At 36.4% G+C, this 20000-nt stretch overlaps 2 protein-coding genes across 2 annotated transcripts in view; one reads left to right on the top strand and one right to left on the bottom strand.

Annotated features, from left to right (window-relative positions):
* Window positions 1-14287, top strand: part of txndc12 (thioredoxin domain containing 12 (endoplasmic reticulum)) — a 15596-nt gene extending 1309 nt beyond the window's left edge. Inside the window, 5 exon segments of the mRNA NM_001020824.1 lie at window positions 621-673; window positions 5556-5629; window positions 5739-5808; window positions 7944-8027; window positions 12520-14287. Of these exon segments, the coding sequence (NP_001018660.1) occupies window positions 621-673; window positions 5556-5629; window positions 5739-5808; window positions 7944-8027; window positions 12520-12599 (361 nt within the window). The 3' untranslated portion in view covers window positions 12600-14287.
* Window positions 14288-15764: 1477 nt separating this feature from the next.
* The window catches only part of gipc2 (GIPC PDZ domain containing family, member 2), a 31082-nt gene continuing 26846 nt past the window's right edge, over window positions 15765-20000 (bottom strand). Inside the window, 3 exon segments of the mRNA NM_200930.1 lie at window positions 15765-16513; window positions 18288-18369; window positions 18995-19113. Of these exon segments, the coding sequence (NP_957224.1) occupies window positions 16362-16513; window positions 18288-18369; window positions 18995-19113 (353 nt within the window). The 3' untranslated portion in view covers window positions 15765-16361.

Here is a 20000-nt window from a genome sequence, read left to right as displayed (position 1 = left end):
GGCTCAGTTGGCGTTTCTGTGTGGAAGTTTGGCATGTTCTCCCTGCCTTCGCGTGGGTTTCCTCCGGGTGCTCCGGTTTCCCCCACAGTCCAAAGACATGCGGTACAGGTGAAGTGGGTAGGCTAAATTGTCCGTAGTGTATGAGTGTGTGTGTGAATGTGTGTGTGGATGTTTCCCAGAGATGGGTTGCGGCTGGAAGGGCATCTGCTGCGTAAAAAACTTGCTGGATAAGTTGGCGGTTCATTCCGCTGTGGCGACCCCGGATTAATAAAGGGATTGAGCCGACAAGAAAGTGAATGAATATATATATATATATATATATATATATATATATATATATATATAATGTATATTTGTAAAATATAATTTTATGTCAAGTTTTTCCAAACATGACTCATTCACATCAGGTTTTACTATGTTAGACAGCATAATCTATCATTTGATTTACATACCGTCAAGAAATTTACCAGTGTCCTTTATAAAATGGGATTCATTTGCCAGTGAGGGACTGAAAGTTATCTTATATTAAGCTTACATTTAACAGTTCTTTTTTTAGTTACTAGTTTTTTCATTTTTTTTTAATCTGACTTTATTCTTCTTCTGATTTGCGTTCTGTCTAGTGGGCTTCCTCTGATGGTCATTGTTCACAAGACTTGGTGTGGAGCCTGCAAAGGTGTGATGCTTGTTTTGTCTTGTTTCTGTTCAGCATACATTTAATACACCTAAATGTCTATCAAAAGACTTGAAATACACTTCAGTTAAAAGTACTGGGTTCAGTAATTTATTTATTCATTCATTAAATTTGGAAATGCATCCGGGCTGCACGATTTATCGAAATAAATGTAAAAAATTTGTTGGACTTGGGTATTTCTTACTATAAGAATTAGGTAGTTCTTTGAAGGGTGCAGTGCATTACTGTTTGCATATAAGCAATTCCATGCAAATGTCAACCTTGCCTTAAAAAATATGCTTTCACTAAAATAGTGAAACCCTTTCTACTTTTTTTTTTTTGTGTAGGCTTGTGTTTTACAGTGTTGTAAAATACTCAAATGTCTCTGTCAATGTTTTTAAATAATTATATTTGATTTACTAAAGTCACACAAGTGCCAATTTCACGTATGTTACATCCGTAATGCAGCTTTTTTTTCTCATAAATGCTAAATAAAATCTATAATTTTTGTTCTATAGTTAGTGAACTCTTATTCTTTTGATTAGCCTTGTTTCTTTAGTGTTGTGCAGATTAAATCACAGAATTTCTATAAAGTGTGTTGTATATTGTAAACTCTAAACTTTTTTGGTCATCATTAAAGCATGTTTATTTTCCTCATTTAAAATCTAAAAAATGTTTACAGACTGATCTTTTTTTTTTTTAACTCTGTTGGTCGTCATTTTGGAAAATGCAAATAACAGTTTAAATATGGTGTTAACATTTAGGCCTACTTTATCCATAATGCTGGAATTGCTCATATGGAACGTACTTGATGAAGAGAAATTTTCCTGCTAAGACGCAAATATATTAGAGGGGGAGTATTTAAATGAATCATGCAACTTGATTTACTAACATTTGTGCTCCTCATATTTTGAGTAATTGTGCTGTTATTTAACTCCCAAGCTTGAAATAGCTGCAGTTGTTATCTCTAGGAGGCACTTCAGAGAACATTGAGAGTGTGGTATGAGGTAGATTTTTTTTTTTTCCCACACCTATAAATTTATTTGGAATGCCAGAAGCACACATCAACTGAACAGTTTGCCAATGTGGTTTTTAATTTTGTTCAAAAGATGACTTTTTTTTAATTGGAACTAACAACTAGGGTGAGTCACTTAATACCAAGTCTACCAAACATTTTCCAACCCCTCATTTTTTGTCCTCTGGTTGTTTTTAACATACTGTGGCTTCTTAAACTCTGATTTTTACAGTCTGCTATAAACCGTTCAGAATATTAAATTACTCAATTTTAGTGTCCCATGATAACAAATCTGATCAAAGGTAACCAAGCTTGCCAGAGAACAAAATTACTATCCATCCACATTTATTATCGAATAACTTTCTGTAAGAGAAGTGGAATCATGCTGAATGACACTATTAAAGTGCTCTCTAGCCAGCATACTCTAAGTTTCTTCAGGCTGCATGCGATCTGTTCTCTTTGCACCTGAACTGTCAAAAACACAAACTACTACTTGTGGACTATCTCGCATAAAGGAAGTCAGATATGGCTTGGTGTAAGTGTTCCTAAACAAGCGTATAAGCTGAGCGTTTTTTCACCTTCGTTTTTGTCCTTGTCTTGTGGTTGCTTGCATTAAGCTTGTCTAGTTGGTGAATAAGCCTATTCTTTGTTCAATAAATAAGTAAATAGGCCTAAATAAAATACAACTAATTTTGTTTGGTACGTGGACTAGGGCTGTGCGATTTAGGGGAAAAATATCTAATTGTGATTTTTATTTATTTTTTAAATTATTTTTTATTTTATTTATTTTGATGTATTGCGATTTGTGATTTGATCATGTAGTCAAACGTCAGCTCAATAAACTGTATCATAGCTTCTTACTGCTAAAATGCTGTGAGTTTTAGATAAAAAAAAACTGAGAGGATATTAACTTACTCCAACATTTATTCAAGTTGTTTTTAGAATCAGAAATTAAACACCAATTCTTCTCTAGAGCAAACCGTAAACGCAAATAAAATGATCTCACATTTCTGTAAACAAGTTCAACTCAAATTACGGCGATAGCTTATTATACAAGCAAAATAATAATAATTATAAAAACACAGAACACTCCTCAAACTAACATGGCTGAAACAACTCAGAAATTGTACTTCGGTGTTGCTTGCTACTAGATTGTCACTGGCAATGCTTTCATTTGACTTTTTAGCGAGACACTAATCATATAGCTGCCTGTGGTGCTTTTTTAGGTGCTGGTTATTGTATTTCTTCGTGCTGCGGCAACAATTCTTACAAATTACCTGTTTTTGTTCGGTGTGTGTGACTTTGAAACCAAAATATTCCATTTTACCGATGTCCTGTTTTGCTTTGGCATTAATTAATCTCTCAATGCTTCTAAAGCAGCAGACGTCATCCCGCTCATCCGCGCTTTTCTGTTGGTTTGTTTTTTAATATGGGCATTCCGCATAGATTTGTCGCGCAATTCAGGCCAGAACAAAAGTCTGCTCTCTCAATTGCCTAGTAAGACTGTCACATAAAGATGGCAGTCATGCATTTGCTCTGGGCGGGAGAAATTAAATAATACATATTTCATATCGCAGTCTCTTGCGGTTAGCTAATCACAACATTTCAAAACGTGATTCGATTTTGCTTAATCGCACAGCCCTAACATGTACTATAGTTGTTTTATTAAATAACAAAATTTTACAAGTAGGCTGTCTTTCACAACATGAATATTGATTCTTTTCTCATTCGAATAATTGTCTAGCCCCCCTTCAAGGCTGATTTATACTTCTGCGTCAAGTGCATACGTATGTAAATATAAGGTTAATAAGTAGGCTGTTATTATTGTTATTTCTCAAACATGATATATATGTTATTTCTCAAAGAACAATAATAATATTAGGCTTATGTGTAGTGTCTACTGTTGGTTAAAAATGCTCAATTTTTTGGAATAGTGGACTTGAACAGACTTTAAATATGTCCTGTTTGTAAAGTGTAAATGACACTAGAATACAACTATTCCTAATTCTCAAGTTCAGTCATTATATGTGAGACATATGCTTTTGTGATTGACAACATTATTAGACCATTTTTCCACTGGTAAAATCAGACATTTGTCATTATCAGATTCCCTCTTGCATTATATTCGACATAATATAGGCTAGAGTAGTTATGCTGACACTGTTAAACATTTATTCTTATGCACAACACTGTGTTCACTATGAAAGAAAAAAAAACATCAAATGCTTGTCGTAATCATGACTTGAAAATGCGATTATTATCGATTTAATATGCGCTTTTGGTTTCAATTTCACTGCCGAGTGCGCTTATGTCAAGCCTGGTTTATTCTCGACGCGTGCTGCAAATGTGACGCCATCACAGAGGTTCGCTTTGGGTGCGTATGATTTCAGCTGGTGGAGCGCATGATTTTTTTTTTTTTGGGACTCGAGCGAACCGTGCACGTGTTTGATTTGAGTTGAGTATGAATCACTTTGAAGAGATGGTGTCTGTTGAGGCGTACCTGTTTCAGACAAAATTATGATCCGTGATCATAGAGATAACCAGATGACCAATAATTCTTGGCTAGAAATTGGAACAGCAGTGGGAAAGGGGGAATGTTTTTGTTAAAAGGTTTACACTGATGTTTATGTTTAATTTTGAATTTAAAACAATTGAATAGTTACAAAACTAAAATTAAGGAACAAATTATTTCTTTGATAACTGCAAAGGAATATTTAAACCTATCGGTTTACAATATACTGATGCCCTGTTTTTCCTAGGCTTTACTGGTAATAATGGTCAGGAATATTGGACAATTATTGCCTTTTTAGTATAAGATTAGGACCGAAACTAGCCGGACAGTAATGTGTGAATGTATGCTATTTACGCTATGCTAAACATACTTTATGCTATTTTTGTATGATATTTATTGAGAAAGTTTGATGAATTTTGCATGTAAACCACAGGAGAAACCATTTCAGCACTGTAAAAGTATTTTTTATTATAGTCATTGTTTTTATTTCAATGAACCAATATTGCAAACAAATCAATTTTTCTACACTAGAGTATTGTTTTAATGGATAAGTAAACAAACATACAAATGTAGAGTTAAGTACTGAGGAAAACTAAATTTAAAATAAGTGAAGTTTATTTATGAACTAATTTCGAGAGGATGATATGCTTACGATTGACCACAGCTGGTCCCGCATTAGCTAACAAACACATGATTTTTTTTTTCTCTACTGTATTTATCTATGTTGGTAATCAGTCCTCTATTTTCTGCAGATGCACTCATCTACGAAATCGTATCATTCAATATAAACGTATAAATTCTTTCAAAATAGAGCTATAAAAGTTATTTGGTGAAATATCGCAATATAAATCGCAGACAATAAAAAAAGAAATTCAATAACATGCAGCCGTAATATGTATATAGGCAGCACGGTGTCTCAGTGGTTAGCACTGTCACCTCACAACAAGAAGGTTGCTGGTTTAAGTCCAGGCTGGGCCAAGTGGCATTTCTGTGTGGAGTTTGCATGCTCTCCTGGTGTTGGGGTGGGTTTCCTCGGGGTGCTCCGGTTTACCTGACAGCCCAAAGGTATGCGCTATAGGTGAATTGGGTAAACAAAATTGGCAATATTGTTAGAATGAATGTGTATGGGTGTTTCCTAGTACTGGGTTGGGGCTGGAAGTGCATCCACTGCGTAAAACATATGCCGGAAAAGTTGGTGGTTCATTCCACTGTGGCAACCTCTAAAATCGAGACTAAGCCAAAGGAAAATAAATGAATGAAAAGTAAAATACATTACTGACCCATACCTTCTGAACAGTTGTGTATGTACAAGTTCCGTTACCCTGAGGATTAATGATGTTTATTAATGATATCTTCAGCACTAAAGCCCAAGTTTGCTGAATCCAAGGACATATCTGAGCTGGCTCACAACTTTGTCATGATAAACTTGGAGGTGAGTAGTAGTTCTTACTTTTTGCATAATACATAGAGTTGCGCCTGTATAGTAACAAGTGATGTTTATTATATTGCATATTCTCATTACATGTTCGTGGTGGCCATAGGATGAAGAGGAGCCCAAGGATGAAGCCTTCAGTCCAGATGGCGGTTACATTCCCAGAATTCTCTTCCTTGGTAATTCAAAAACAAATCAGCCAAGCAAATTTGCTAATTTAACACAAACTATTGCTTAAAGGAACACGTGAACATGCCAAGTATAACTCATAAGATAATGTTAATGTATCAATCCTGAATTGTGTTTATACAGCATACCTGTCAACATTTGGATACTTTAAGCTTCCTCCAATTTATTAACATATGTACATTTTAGGCCCAAACCATGAGAAAAAAACTACTATCAGTGGTTTAATAAAAATCCCAAATTGACCCCAAACTCTTTTAAGGGAAGTAATGTAAATGTGATGTAATTTAAATGATTCCCTTTTTTGAGGTTTGTAGAAAAAAAACACGTTTAAATTATTCCAAAAAATCCATATAATTTGGAGCATTCTCCTTTGGAGCTCCATCTGTTTCTCTTGTAAATGCAAAACAAATGGGGATTCAAAATAATGATATGATGCCACATTTTGCAGCTTTTGACATTATACAAGACATACAAGCCTTGATATCCATTGTTTTAATCTTTATTATGTTCATTCAGATAATTTTCATTGCACATAAACATCAGTTAGTAGAAACAGTCAGGGATAAGATAAAGAAAAAAAATCACAAGCGATGAAATATATACCCTAGCATAGAAAAATGTGCAAATAAATGAAACCATTTAGCCTACTGTAAATAACAACTTGTACAGAAAGTTATTAAAATCACTTTTCTTCACGTATATATAACTTGATATATACTCACTGGCCACTTTATTAGGTACCTTACTAGTACCGAGTTGAACCCCTTTTTGCCTTTATAATTACCTTTATCCTTCGTGACATAGATTCAACAAGGTATTCCTCATAGATTTTGGTCCATATTGACATGATAGCATCACACAGTTGCTGCACATTTGTCGGCTGCACATCCATGATGTGAATCTCCTGTTCCACCACATGCCAAAGGTGCTTTATTGGATTGCGATCTGGCGACTGTGGAGGCCATTTGAGTACTGTCAACTTATTGTTTTGCTCAAGAAACCAGTATGAGATTATTCAAGCTTTATGACATGGTGCGTTATCCTTCTGGAAGTAGCCATCAGAAGACGGGTACACTGAGGTCTTAAATGGATGGACATGGTCAGCAACAATACTCGGGTAGCCTGTGGGGTTGACACAATGCTAAATTCTTACTAATGGGCCCAAAGTGTGCCAAGAAAATATCCCTGACAACATTAAACCACCACCACCAGCATCCTGAACCGTTGATGCAGGGCAGGATGTATCCATGCTTTCATGTTGTTGACACCAAATTCTGACCCTACCATCTGAATGTCACAGCAGCAATCAAGACTCATCAGATCCGGCAACGTTTTTCCAATCTTCTATTGTCCAATTTTGGTGAGTCTGAGCAAATTGTAGCCTCAGTTTCCTGTTCTTAAGTGACCGGTGTGGCATCCGGTGTGGTCTTCTGCTGCTGTAGCCCATCTGCCTCAAGGTTCAATGTGTTGTGTGTTCAGAGATGCTCTTCTGCATACCTTGGTTGTAACGAGTGGTTATTTGAGTTACTTGAGGTCCTTTCTATGAGCTCGAAGCAGTCTGGCCATTATCCTCTGACCTCTGGCATCAACAAGGCATTTGCGCAAACAGAACTGCCACTCACTGGATATTTTCTCTTTTTCAGACAATTCTCTGTAAACCCTAAAGATGGTTGTGTGTGAAAATTCCAGTAGATCAGCAGTTTCTGAAATACTCAGGCCAGCCCGTCTGGCATCAATAACCATGCCATGTTTTAAGTCACTTAAATCCCCTTTCTTCCCCATTCTGATGCTCGGTTTAAACTGCTGCAGATCGTCTCGACCATGCCTAAATGCATTGAGGTGCTGCCATGTGATTGGCTGATTAGAAATTTGCGTTTATGAGCAGTTGGACAGTTGTACCTAATAAAGTGGCCAGTGAGTGTACATTTATTTTACTATAGTAGATCAGTAAAGAGAAGTTAACGAATCTTTCATTTTCATTTGTTGTTTGATTAACAATAAATAAAAATTCTATCAGAAACACATTTTACTCTTATGTGACCACCATCATTGGCCTTTGGTGTCAGTTAACTACCAATTTGGCTTTCCCAACATGAATGTTAAAATGATGTCTGTTCTGTGATAGATCCCACCGGGAAGGTCCACTCAGAGATCACAAACAAGAATGGGAATCCCAACTACAAGTACTTTTACAGCAACGCAGATCAAGGTAAGAAATAAGACAGCAAGTTTAATAAAGTGAATGGATTGGCTAAAGATAAACAAGTTGACTCGAATATCTACTTTCTCTCCCTTATCCATTTTATACAATGCATACTTTTGCACTTGTGCTGTTTTAATTATTTTTGCTTTTTAGATTTTTTGGATTAAACTTTGTTGAAAGGACATCAATATTAAATGAGATCAAGTGTTTTTGATTTGGTAATTGTTCAGTTCGTACCTATTTTTAAATATTTTTTTTATTATTTTTATGTAATTCCTTTTTTTTTTTTTACAAGCCAAATTTAGCTTTGAGGCATAACGTTTAACCTTGGCCCACTGTAAAAATATAAAAAAAAAAACAACTCGCATACATTTAAATGCAATTGAGGATGAATCCTCCCCTAAAACTTCAAAGACTTTGTCATTTCATGCAAATTATCATTTGAGGGAAAGGCTGTGGCAAGAAGTTGTTTAAGATATTGATTTTGCGTTAATTCTGCGATTTTTATTTGTTTTTCATATTTGGGTGGCGCGGTGGCTCAGTGGTTAGCACTGTCGCCTCACAGTAAGAAGGTCACTGGTTTGAGTCCCAGCTGGCATTTCTGTGTAGAGCTTGCATGTTCTCCCCTTGTTCCCCACACAGTCCAAAGACATGCTCTATAGGTGAATTGAATGAACTTGTATAATGGTTGTATAACCGTACGTTCACACCGAAAGCGGCGAGAGCGTCCAAGGTCGCTCTGGCCGCCCTGGCGACAACGCTGTCTGCCTTCAGCTCCGGCGGCGAGAGCGTCAAAACTCGCTACATTGATCTCGTACTTAAAGGAGCCGTTGCAGCATATCAGTTACATTCCTGCATAAAACATGTTTCTAGCGTGAAAATGTTGTGCACTTCTTATCAAATTCATAAAACAATGGAAGATCAAGTTGCATGTGGTGTACTTTGCTCTATTTATCCAATATGTGTCCATATGTCTGAAATATCCTGAAGCAGCTAACGTTATACTGTTTTGTACTGTCACATCGCGTGAGATTCCCTCTTTTTTAAGATAAATTTATATAACATTAATGAACATCAGTAACTTATTTAATGTATGTTTCTGTTAGAAAACATTGTAAATAATTGGAAATCCGGCGACCGCAATAATCAAACCCTTGGGAACAACTGTGGTCGGAACCAAAGTTCACAGGTCTGTGTTCCCTGAACTGCTATCAAGCGATGGACGTCTTTATTCTGATTGCTTGCCGCCGAACCGCGTCATAGCTCATTACCATAAAGTTGACTTCATTTCAACTCTCCTCGACGCTCACGCCGGCGAAGACGCGCCGCGCTGCTCCTCGCCGCTTATCGTCGCCTATCGCCGCCGGCTCTCGTTGAAAATGAATGACTTCCGGCTACTTTGACGCTCTCGCCGCTTTCGGTGTGAACGTACGGTAATGGTTTTGTATAAGTGTGTGTGTGTGTGTGAATCAGTGTATAGGTGTTTCCTAGTACAGGGTTGCAGCTAGAAGGGCATCTGCTGCGTAAAACATATGCCGTAATAGTTGGTGGTTCATTCCACTGTGGCGACACCTAAAATAGAGACTAAGTTGAAGAATACTGAATGAATGAATAGATTTTTCAAGTTCATGCCTTTTTAATCAAGCTTAGTTTTTTTAACAGCAGATGGTGCTCTTGGCTATTTTTTAAACAGCAGGTGATGCTCTAGATCACAGGTGTCAAACTCCGTTCCAAAAGGGCCGCAGCTCTGCACAGTTTAGTTCCACCCCTAATTAAACACACCTGATCAAACTAATTGAGTCCTTCAGGCTTGTTTGAAACCTACAGGTGTGTTGGAGCAGGGTTGGAACTAAACTGTGCAGGGCTTCGGCCCTCCAGGAATTGAGTTTGACACCCCTGCTCTAGGTAGAGCTGCACGATTCTGGCTAAAATGAGAATCGAAATTTTTGCCTAAAGTAAGATAACAATTCTGTATATAAAAATAAAGATTAATATGAGTGGGCTTTTATTATTGTCATTCTCAAACATGTGGTAAAACAGCAATAGGCTTTGTGTAGCTGTACTGTTGGTTAAAATGCTAAATTTTTAGTATAGTCCTGGAATGGTGGACTTGAACAGACTTTAGATTTGTCATGGTCATTAATGCTGATGATAATTCTGATGTTGTATTATTGTGTTTGAGACTTGTGCTTACAATCTGTCATTTTCTGCTTAAATCTGTCACTGATGTGATTTTCGTGAATACAGAAGACTGGGTGGGTATTTTTGCATTTCGGCGGGGTTTGGATACTTTTCGGGCTGGAATCAATCAGCTACATCTGGCAACACTATGCGCTTTTGATTTCATGTTCAATGCTAAGATCGGTTCACTTCCCGCGCGGCTTCCAAACGCTCGCTCTGTGCCACAAACTGAATGTTATTTACAACTTTATTACCTGTTATTCAGAGTAAGTAAACTTCATTCAGAAGGCGTGCGCCCGCCCTCTCTGTGGGAACAGCTGACGGTCAGCTCACGTCACATGTGATTTTGCGATACTCTATTTTGCGAGATTTTGGATACTCTACCCACCTCTGCGTATGCGCATTAGCTCGGGCAACCTGAAAAAATGCCCATTTTGTTTGATTCGAACGTTTAGAAACGACACTTATGAGACGGATGTTTATTGGTGATTCTAAATATGTAATGCAATCGTAAGCTTTAGAAACCGTTTTGGAGAATTTGATGTTTCCCTATTCAGACAGAATGCCCGAGCGTACTGCCCGCCAAGTGAAATGACTTACCTTAAAGGGCCATGAAACCCCCTCGTTTCAGCAGGGTGTTTTCACACCTCTACTTTGGAAAAAGTCAGAAAAGTGGGCGTGTCCAGCTTTGTTTAGGGGGGAGTGTCGGAGGAAGAAAAGAGGGATTGTGTGGGAGTGTCTATTTGGGCACCCGCTGACTTTCAGTCAAAACACACACACTCGGGACAAAGGGACTGTGTTTACATGGACATCTGTTGTCGAATAATTTGCCAAATTATTAAGTGGTGGACTTTAACTGCAGTTTGGCTCTTTCATTCAGGGAATTCATTCATGTCCCTCGCGACAAACGAAATATTTGATTCGAGGAACTGCTCTAAGCGTGTATTTTTCATGCAATGTTTGATACCGCACGGCGAATGAGAGAAAAAAACCCTCAGCATTTTCCGGAAACTTAGAAGCACTCGGCAGGTAGCGTCAGAAAGCCGCGTGTGTTATTCCGTTCACTAAATGCGGCGAAAATCCTACACGAGGTTAAAGTTTGGTTGTAGTGCTAACATGTTTACACTCAGTGCAATTGTTAGTTCGATACGAACAAACTGAATAAACAAAGAGCACTGCTCGCTCACTTACTAAATCTGTAGAGACAGGACAATCTACAGCAACTAGAGCCGCGTCTTTATTAAAAGGAGACTAAAGCGAATCCGGATCTCAGCGTTTGCAGATGAGAACAGCTCTCAGGTAAACAATAATCCTCCTTAGAAACGTAAGTTATTGTTGTCAATCGTCGTGTACACTGTTAATCCACACGTGACTCCAGCTGCGCTCTCACAGAGAGAAAATGAAAACAAAACTGCAGAAAACTATAAAAGCAACACTTTACTCTTGTTTTGCCAACACAACGTGGCGTCTCTGTCGTCTAAACACTGTGACAGTAATGAATATTAATGAAGTTGCACAATAGAACGCGCTGATTGGTTAGAACCAAGCCTTACTCATTACGTCTTACAGTGTGATGCATTAATGCATAAGACACACTCTGGCACAGACGCCCAGTCTGCACACTGGAATACAACGCTATTATGTCATGACCGTGACGCAGCTTCAAAAATTTGTTTCAAACCGGAAGTACGAATTTGCTTGAAATAACGCAAAAACAACCAATTTACACTTTTTAGTGAAATATAGGTGTCCTAATAGTGTTTTTAGCAGTGTGGGACACATAAACGACTGTCAACAGCTCAAAAAATGTGTTTTGGTGTTTCATGACCCTTTAAAGGGACTTTGTCATTAACTTGCATGGATTGATCATTTAAGAATAATAACGTGAGCTAGCAAAACAAACATTGTCAGTTTTGATTTCATGCATACTTTTAACCTTTCTTAACTTTATTAATGATTGTTTTAGGTTTGAGTGGTGTGTATATTATGAATTAAGTGCGAGCAGAGTATGGCTGTTTGTAAAGCACACAGCGCCATCTGCTGCCAGAAACTAAGCTAAGAATCCATCCAAGAGAGAATAGCGATCCATTTTGAAAATCGTAGTCGATTTCTCGTATGATTTTTCACCACAGCTCTATTTGAGGAGCATTGTAATGATTCTGGGTTGGAAACGTTGCTATATGAAGGCTTTTGTTTGGAAATGCAAAATTGGATCAAGCGCATGTGCAGACCATTCTAAAGCAAATCTGATTTTGCTGCAAAGTGAACCAAAAAAGTGACATTGCCTTGAACACACACCTGTATGTCTGTTGTGCAGTTGTGGCGAGCATGAAGGAGGCCCAAGAAAAGCTGACTGGAGATGCCTTCAGAACCGCTCATGTTGGAGATGAACTGTAAGAAGAATGGGAAGATCAGCCAGAACAATGCATCACTCCGATGGGCATCCACCCAATCCTCAACCAGCTCCTGTCATTTCATTTGATCTGCTATTGCACAAGACAAGCTTCAAAAATGAAGTTATAATGCATCTACCGACTACATTTGAAGGATTCGCGGCTTGCATTAGATTGGCTTCTTACTTTGAGAACCAAAGCTTACTCTCCATGCACATAATGGGTGCTAAAATGTGTTTTTTTGGTCTTAATTTCATATCCATATTGAATATTTGTGTTAAACTGTCACTGTGTTCTTGAGGCACATTTTGTCCGACTAGGAAACCCTTTCCAATTCTCATGTGCTTCCAAGCCATATCTTGCAAGCTGTGTAAAATGGATTGTTACCCGAAGTTTTATAATATCTGTACCACCTAAAAATTATCGTTTTTTCTGCAGGTTCTTATAAATTGTTTAAAATTGCCAAGTTTTTGTTCTCAATTGATGCAGTTGCCTTTGGTTTTAAAAGACAGATTTTTACTATTGACAGTACCCATGAATTACACGAACACTTATATAGGCTTATTTTACAATTCTCCTAGAGTTAAACAGTTACGTTTTACCTTTTTTGTTTAAGTGAAGTTTTACAAACTAATTTCGAGAGGAGCATGTGATAGGGATCAGCTGTAGTCAATCCTATCACTAATCACTTACTAACCAATCAGATCATTACAAATTTAATATAAATATTCAGCCTATACTTCATTCCTCATCTTTGTTTTGGAAACAACCATCCCCCTTCCCTTCTCCTCTATTGTAAGTTCGGGTGACATGGTGGCTCAGGGGCTAACACTGATGCCCAACAGCAAGGGAGTCGCTGGATTAAACACTAGCTGAGCCAGTCGACACTCACTGTTTGGAGTTTGCATGTTCTCCCTGTGTTTGCGTGGGTTTTCCCCGGGTACTCCGGTTTCCTCTCACATTTAAAAAACATGCAACAAAAGTTAGGTGCAAGCACCTACTACGTACAAACTGGCACAGTTAGTGGTCTACTCTTGGGAAGTTATCAACAACTACCCGACCTCGTATCCCTTCTAATGCTTATTGAACAGACGGGAGCCTTGGGCTCGTCTATCTCCAAGCTCAGGGTTCTCTCCAAGGACAGCATGCCAAACCTGCTAAAATAGTCAAGCATTATCGAAGTATGAACTCTTGAAACCACTTTTAGCTTAGCATAATCATTAAATCGGAGTAGACCATTAGCATCTTGCTCAAAAATGACCAGAGTTTGGCTACTTGTCTTATTTAAAGCTCTACTTTTGTAGTGTACAATTTTATGTTATTGCCATTTTCTAGACCGATGTCTATTTTCATACTAGCGTAATAATCAAGAAACTTTGCCATAGTACCATTGGCTGTAGCAGGAGCAATAACATTACGCAGTGCTCAAAAATAGTACACAGATAGGTGACCAGAGATCGGTTGAATTGGTTAAATATAATGAACTTCAACTGTTTACCTCTGGGGGAGTGGTAAAATTAGCCTATTTTCAAAAAAGTGTAGTGTTTCTTTATGGCCTGTTATGTAAATTGGGACTATTATTACATTTTTTTTTTTTTTTTTTTTTGCAAATTGTGAGGGAATTGCCTTTGCCATACTGTATTTTCTTAACATGTAAAATAAGGCTACAAATAAAGTTGATATAAAATGTTGGAAAATTATTTCACTCTTTGCTTACAAAATGATTCATGTTTATATCTGTGATATTTTAGTAAAAAAGGGAATGATTTGCTGCATTAAAAACAGAAGAATTTATTTAGGAACATAAATATATACCATTGACTTCATAGTAGGAAAAACAAATACTTTGGAAGTTGACAATTACAGGTTTCCAGCTTCAAAATGTCTTTATTTGTGTTCAACAAAAGAATGAAATTAAATTTACTATGCAAACAATTACTTGAAGCTGAGAATATCGTGAGTACATTTTCATTTTGGGTGAACTATCTTTTTAAGACCTGCAAAAACAACACAACCCGCGGGAGTGTCTGAGGTAATCCTGCTAAAATGTTTTTAATATCATAAGAGCGAGTTTGAAACGTTTTACACCATAAAATTACTGCTATATATATATATATATATATATATATATATATATATATATATATATAAAGACAAGCTATACATATCAGAAAGAAAATCATTAATGTTAGACGGTAGGTAAATGACTGAATGTTCATTTTGGGAGAAATATTTCTTTAAATTCGCTAAATCTTGCTGATAACCTAAAAACAAAACACGAAGTAAATGTAGCATGTACAACACTCACTTTACTAAAAAAAACAAAAAAAAAAACACTTTCCTGAAAGTAAAATGTGTAAGAAGCTAACCTTGTTTTGTTACAAATTATATGAATAAAACAAATTTAAGTACAAATGTCAGTTCCACCTGTCTATGGTTCCACCTCAAGGAGCTGTTTTGTCCAAGTAGGTATTGCTGCAGCCCGGAGACCTGCAAGTGGGAGGGACTAAAACCACAAGTAGGTTGGGTTTATCAGGTAAATGTGAGGTTGGGTTTAGCTGTAGACGTTCATAAAACACAACAGGTTACTGTGAGGTTGGGTTTAGGTGTACACAATCATAAAGCACAATATTGAACTTTAAATACGACAAAATAAGGTTTGCACAGCCCACTTGGAGCTCCAAGGCCCACCCAATTGGAGCTGGCTCCGACCTCCGTTTGTGGTTTGTACCCTTCTCGTTTTGTCTGACGGCAAATACAGGAAGTAGATTTGCGCGCCAGCAGGTGGCAGTGAAGCAGTGTGATTTTCTGTTCCAGCATAGCTCTCGCAGGAAAAACTACTTCATCCACAGTGATAAAAATGATACATAGAATTTATTTAACTTTAAGTGTATGCTATATTTAATCTGTTGGATTAAATTCAACCCATATAAATTATTTGCAACCAGTTATACCAATAAAAATGTAGTAAATCCAATGAATAATTTGTTTGGTCTATAAATGCTAACATTTAGCGCATAATTCGGTGTTTTAAATAAGAAATAAATGATGTGACAAATTATAATGCTGAACAAAGATAAGACTGAATGATTAAATTCCCAAATAATGTAGTGCATCTATTGTCACCTTTAATATATAAAAAAAAAAAAAAACAAATCAGGCAAAGGCAAAAGCTGTAATCTGTAATTGCAAACAACAGAAATTGCACATACAAAATTAAATTGACAATAGCGAAGGCACAAAATACATACAACTATCATACAAAGTGATCCCTTATTTTACAATAAGCTCATAATAAAATCAATGTGATAACTGACTTGCGATATTTCTCAGATTTACTTTGGTTGGCACTATTTTAAGTTCCATATTTATTTTTTCTACATACTAAAGTTTTTTTTATTATTATTTAACTTCATTAAATAAATTAAAACGGCTAAAATATGACCGATGTTCATAATTCTATATAAAATTCTATGCAATAGAGTGTTTCAAACGTCACCCTTTCCCTTGTGTCAAATATCACAGTTCACCTACAAATTCTACCCACAGATATGAACTCTCTAGATTCTTGTGCTGATATGTCAAAAACATGGTGCCTAGATGCTACTGAAGCGCTTTAGAATGTATTAAGTGAAGACAAAAAACAAAACTGGTGATTATTTGTAAAAATATTTCTGCCAATCGCATAAACTCAAACGCTAGCTTCAAACGGCTGATTTAGAGCAGCATCCCCTTGAGTTTTTTCGGTGTGGGTTTGTAGCAGCGTTTAAAAGCGTCCCTGTTTGGCATCACCGATGGCTCCCCAGACGTCAAACACAAACTCATCGGGGAAGGCAAAATCACCAAGAGCCTGATCCAGAGCCATGGCGAATTCATCAGGATTCTTCTTGTCTCTGCCTACCTCCACCATGGTGGCCGCTGTAAGAGAAAAGAAATAAGTAATGTGTATTTATATAGCGCATTAATTGTGTATGAGCATACACCCAAAGCGCTTCACAATCATGAGGGGGGTCTCTCCACACCACCACCGGTGTGCAGCATCCACTTGGATGATGGGACGGCAGCCATAGGACAACGACGCTATTGCGCTAACCACACCGCAGCTATTGCTGCTCTCATTCATCATATTCATTTACTCGCCGGTCGATTGTTGGCATTGTGGATCGAGTGGTTTCGCCAATGACAAAGGGACCCAGCGCATTGAGCGCACCCATCCATAATATAAAACCACAGAAATTCTTCGGTAATAACTCGGTATGAAATGTATTTTATAACATCCTTGTTTTGATAGACGTCGTCAAACAATCAGCCCAAATGCTCCGGGGAGACCTAAAAAATATTAGTTTTCTCCCTAGGCTATATGACACTTAATAGGTGATTACCCTTTATTTAAAGATGTTGCATATTATTCTGTGATCTTAAGGAAAGTGTTGTTTCAGCACATAAGAGCAAGTAATAAAATATAGCCTATACGTGTATTTGTGTTAAACTGCGTTGCTTTAATGCACTCCTTCAATGGGCTGACACCAACACTCTGCCTACTTCAACAACGTTGATAAGCCATGGTGGGCGTCATGGTGGGCAATTTCAGCTCTCGCAGGAAAAACTACTTCATCCACACTGATTAAAATGATACATAGAATTTACTTAACTTTAAGTGTATGCTATATTTAATTTGTTGGATTAAATTCAACCCATATACATTATTTGCAACCAGTTATACCTTTAAAAATGTAGTAAATCCAATGATCATTTGTTTGGTCTATAAATGCTAACATTTAGAGCATAAGTCTGTATTTTAAATAAGAAATAAATGATGTGACTTAAATTATAATGCTGAAAAAAGATAGGACTGAATGATTAAATTCACAAAGTAATGTAGTGCATCTATTGTCACCTTTAATATTTAAAACAAAACAAAACAAATAAATCAGGCAAAGGCAAAAGCTGTAATCTGTAATTGCAAACAACAAAAATTGCACATACGACAACAATTGCATATATGACACTTAATAGGTGATTACCTTTTATTTAAGGATGTTGCATATTATTCTGTGATCTTAAGGAAAGTGTTGTTTCAGCACATAAGAGCAAGTAATAAAATATAGCCTATACGTGTATTTGTGTTAAACTGCATTGCTTTAATGCACTCCTTCAATGGGCTCACACCAACACTCTGCCTACTTCAACAACGTTGATAAGCCATGGTGTGCGTCTCTCTCGGTCTCGCGCTGACTGTAGTCGACCAATCACAACAGACTGGGTCATCGGACCAATCAGCGTAGATTAGCATCGCTCTAATGAGGGGTTTGGGAACAAATGAATCGCTGAACAAATCATATGAGAGTCATTGAGATAATTAGATAAAAATAAATGGATATTATAAGACAATGAAAGTGTTTTGACCTTGCATGCGTATCACACCAAAACCAAAACATGACATTTTTAATGCATAATTGGGGCTCTTAAAAATCCTTTATTGTGAAGTGTCCAGTTTTGAAAGACGCTTCAATATAATGGCCATGCTTTTTTTCATTCCAAAGTGCCCTTCGGAGGGTCGATATGTCCTGTTTGGAACGCACCACAATTCTACATGCACAATCAGGCAAACTCCCTCTCAAATACACTTTTAAAAATGGTAAAAGTAACATATAAAGCGCTTATGATGAGAAGCACACTATATAAGTGTTACCTAATTCAGTGTCTCGAATGCCCATGTAACTCTCTAGAAGGTCATCCACTTTCTTCACTGCTTTCTCTTCGAACTCTGTTGGCTTTGAGAGGAAAACACACACAATCAACATGAAGTGAATGTCACAATGGCAACATTATTAGAAATATCTATCAGTGTCCATGTTGCTAATACTACTATAAACAACTACAATGCTCAGCATAATTGAGTACACCCCATTTTGAAAATGAATCTTTTTATCCATTTCTCAGTGAAAATAGGCAATTTGATATTTATATTTTGGTGCATTTAAAAAAACAGATTTATTAAACAGATATATTTATTAAAATAATACTTTAGTCATAAAACATATTTAATAATTGAAATATAATACAAATAAATTCAAGCAAAATATTGCAAAAACAAATTACAACCTACAAAATTTCAACAAAAATTTTTTAAATGTTTTACTTCTCTTGATTTTTTCTCTATTTTAAATTTGCATTTAATATTTTTCTATAACATAAATTTGGCTGTACTAGTTTTTGGACCGTTATCGTAAGTTATTTTGTTAGATGAGCTCCAGATTTGGCTAATCTAATGTATATGCACAAATATAATATTGTATAGCTTCCTATTAAAAATATGAATTTAAAAGAGGGATTGTGAGAGGTGTACTTATATATGCTGAGCACTGTACTTCAAGCAACTTTTGGGAAAATGGTTACCATCTCCTCGACTGTTGCAGGACCCTTGGAGCGGAGTCTGAGGGTTTCTCTGCCTGTACCGATCTTTCCCTCTCCTGAGGTTTTGCCTCCAGCACCTCTTGATCTTGGTTCAAGCATCTCTGCCATGTGAAAGAACATTTTTGTATTAAATCAACTCAATAACATGTAATGCATTGGAAATAGTCCAATAGAGATGGTTCTATGATTTTTTTTTTTTCAGAAACGTTTATCAATTTTTTTTTAAAGTTTTAAACCTTAAGACAAACCAATCATCTTGGATATCAACAATTTCTATGTTACAACTTGGATATGAAACAATAAAAGATGTTTTAAATAAAAAAAATCGATTAATAAAATATATACTATTAAGTAGGGCTGTGCAATATGTCGAAATGATTAAAATATTGCAATAATTTTTTTGCTGATTATTTCCAGGCGGATAAAACGATACCAGTGGTGCTGATATACATCTTATTTATTTGTGTACATGTATTTTTTCGAAACATCTGATTTGTTTTATGTAATGGTAAAACATGGCTGTTCCTTTCTCTAAGTTTTAGTAATGCATTCTTTTCCTTAAAATAATATTAAAGAAGTTGATTATAATTTTTTTTTTAAATACCATACCATGTATCGAAGATCACAATGTTTAGCATACTATCGCATATCACATTTTTCTTCAATATTGCAAAGCCCTAATATTAAGTATGCAACAATCAAGTGGGCAAACATTGCAAACAAACATACATATTGTATCACATCAACATTTAAGTTGTCATGTGAGCCATCAATTTATTTCATTTCCTTCAATACTGGGCCACAGAGCTATCAGTATTTTCCATGAAATCCATTCATGTGATTGGAGAGATGCATTGCAAAGATACAAGGCCAAATGTGTCTACATAAGATGTTGTTGCATATGAAATGTAAAACAAATAACTTTAAACAATTATTTTAGCTTGTTAGATATTAATGAAATTTTATTCTTATAAAATTAATTTAATAT

This window comes from Danio rerio, chromosome 2 (genome assembly GCF_049306965.1).
Source record: "Danio rerio strain Tuebingen ecotype United States chromosome 2, GRCz12tu, whole genome shotgun sequence".
NCBI classification, from domain to species: domain Eukaryota; kingdom Metazoa; phylum Chordata; class Actinopteri; order Cypriniformes; family Danionidae; genus Danio; species Danio rerio.
Note: the sequence above shows the minus strand (reverse complement) of the source record. Positions and strands in the feature narration are given on the sequence as shown.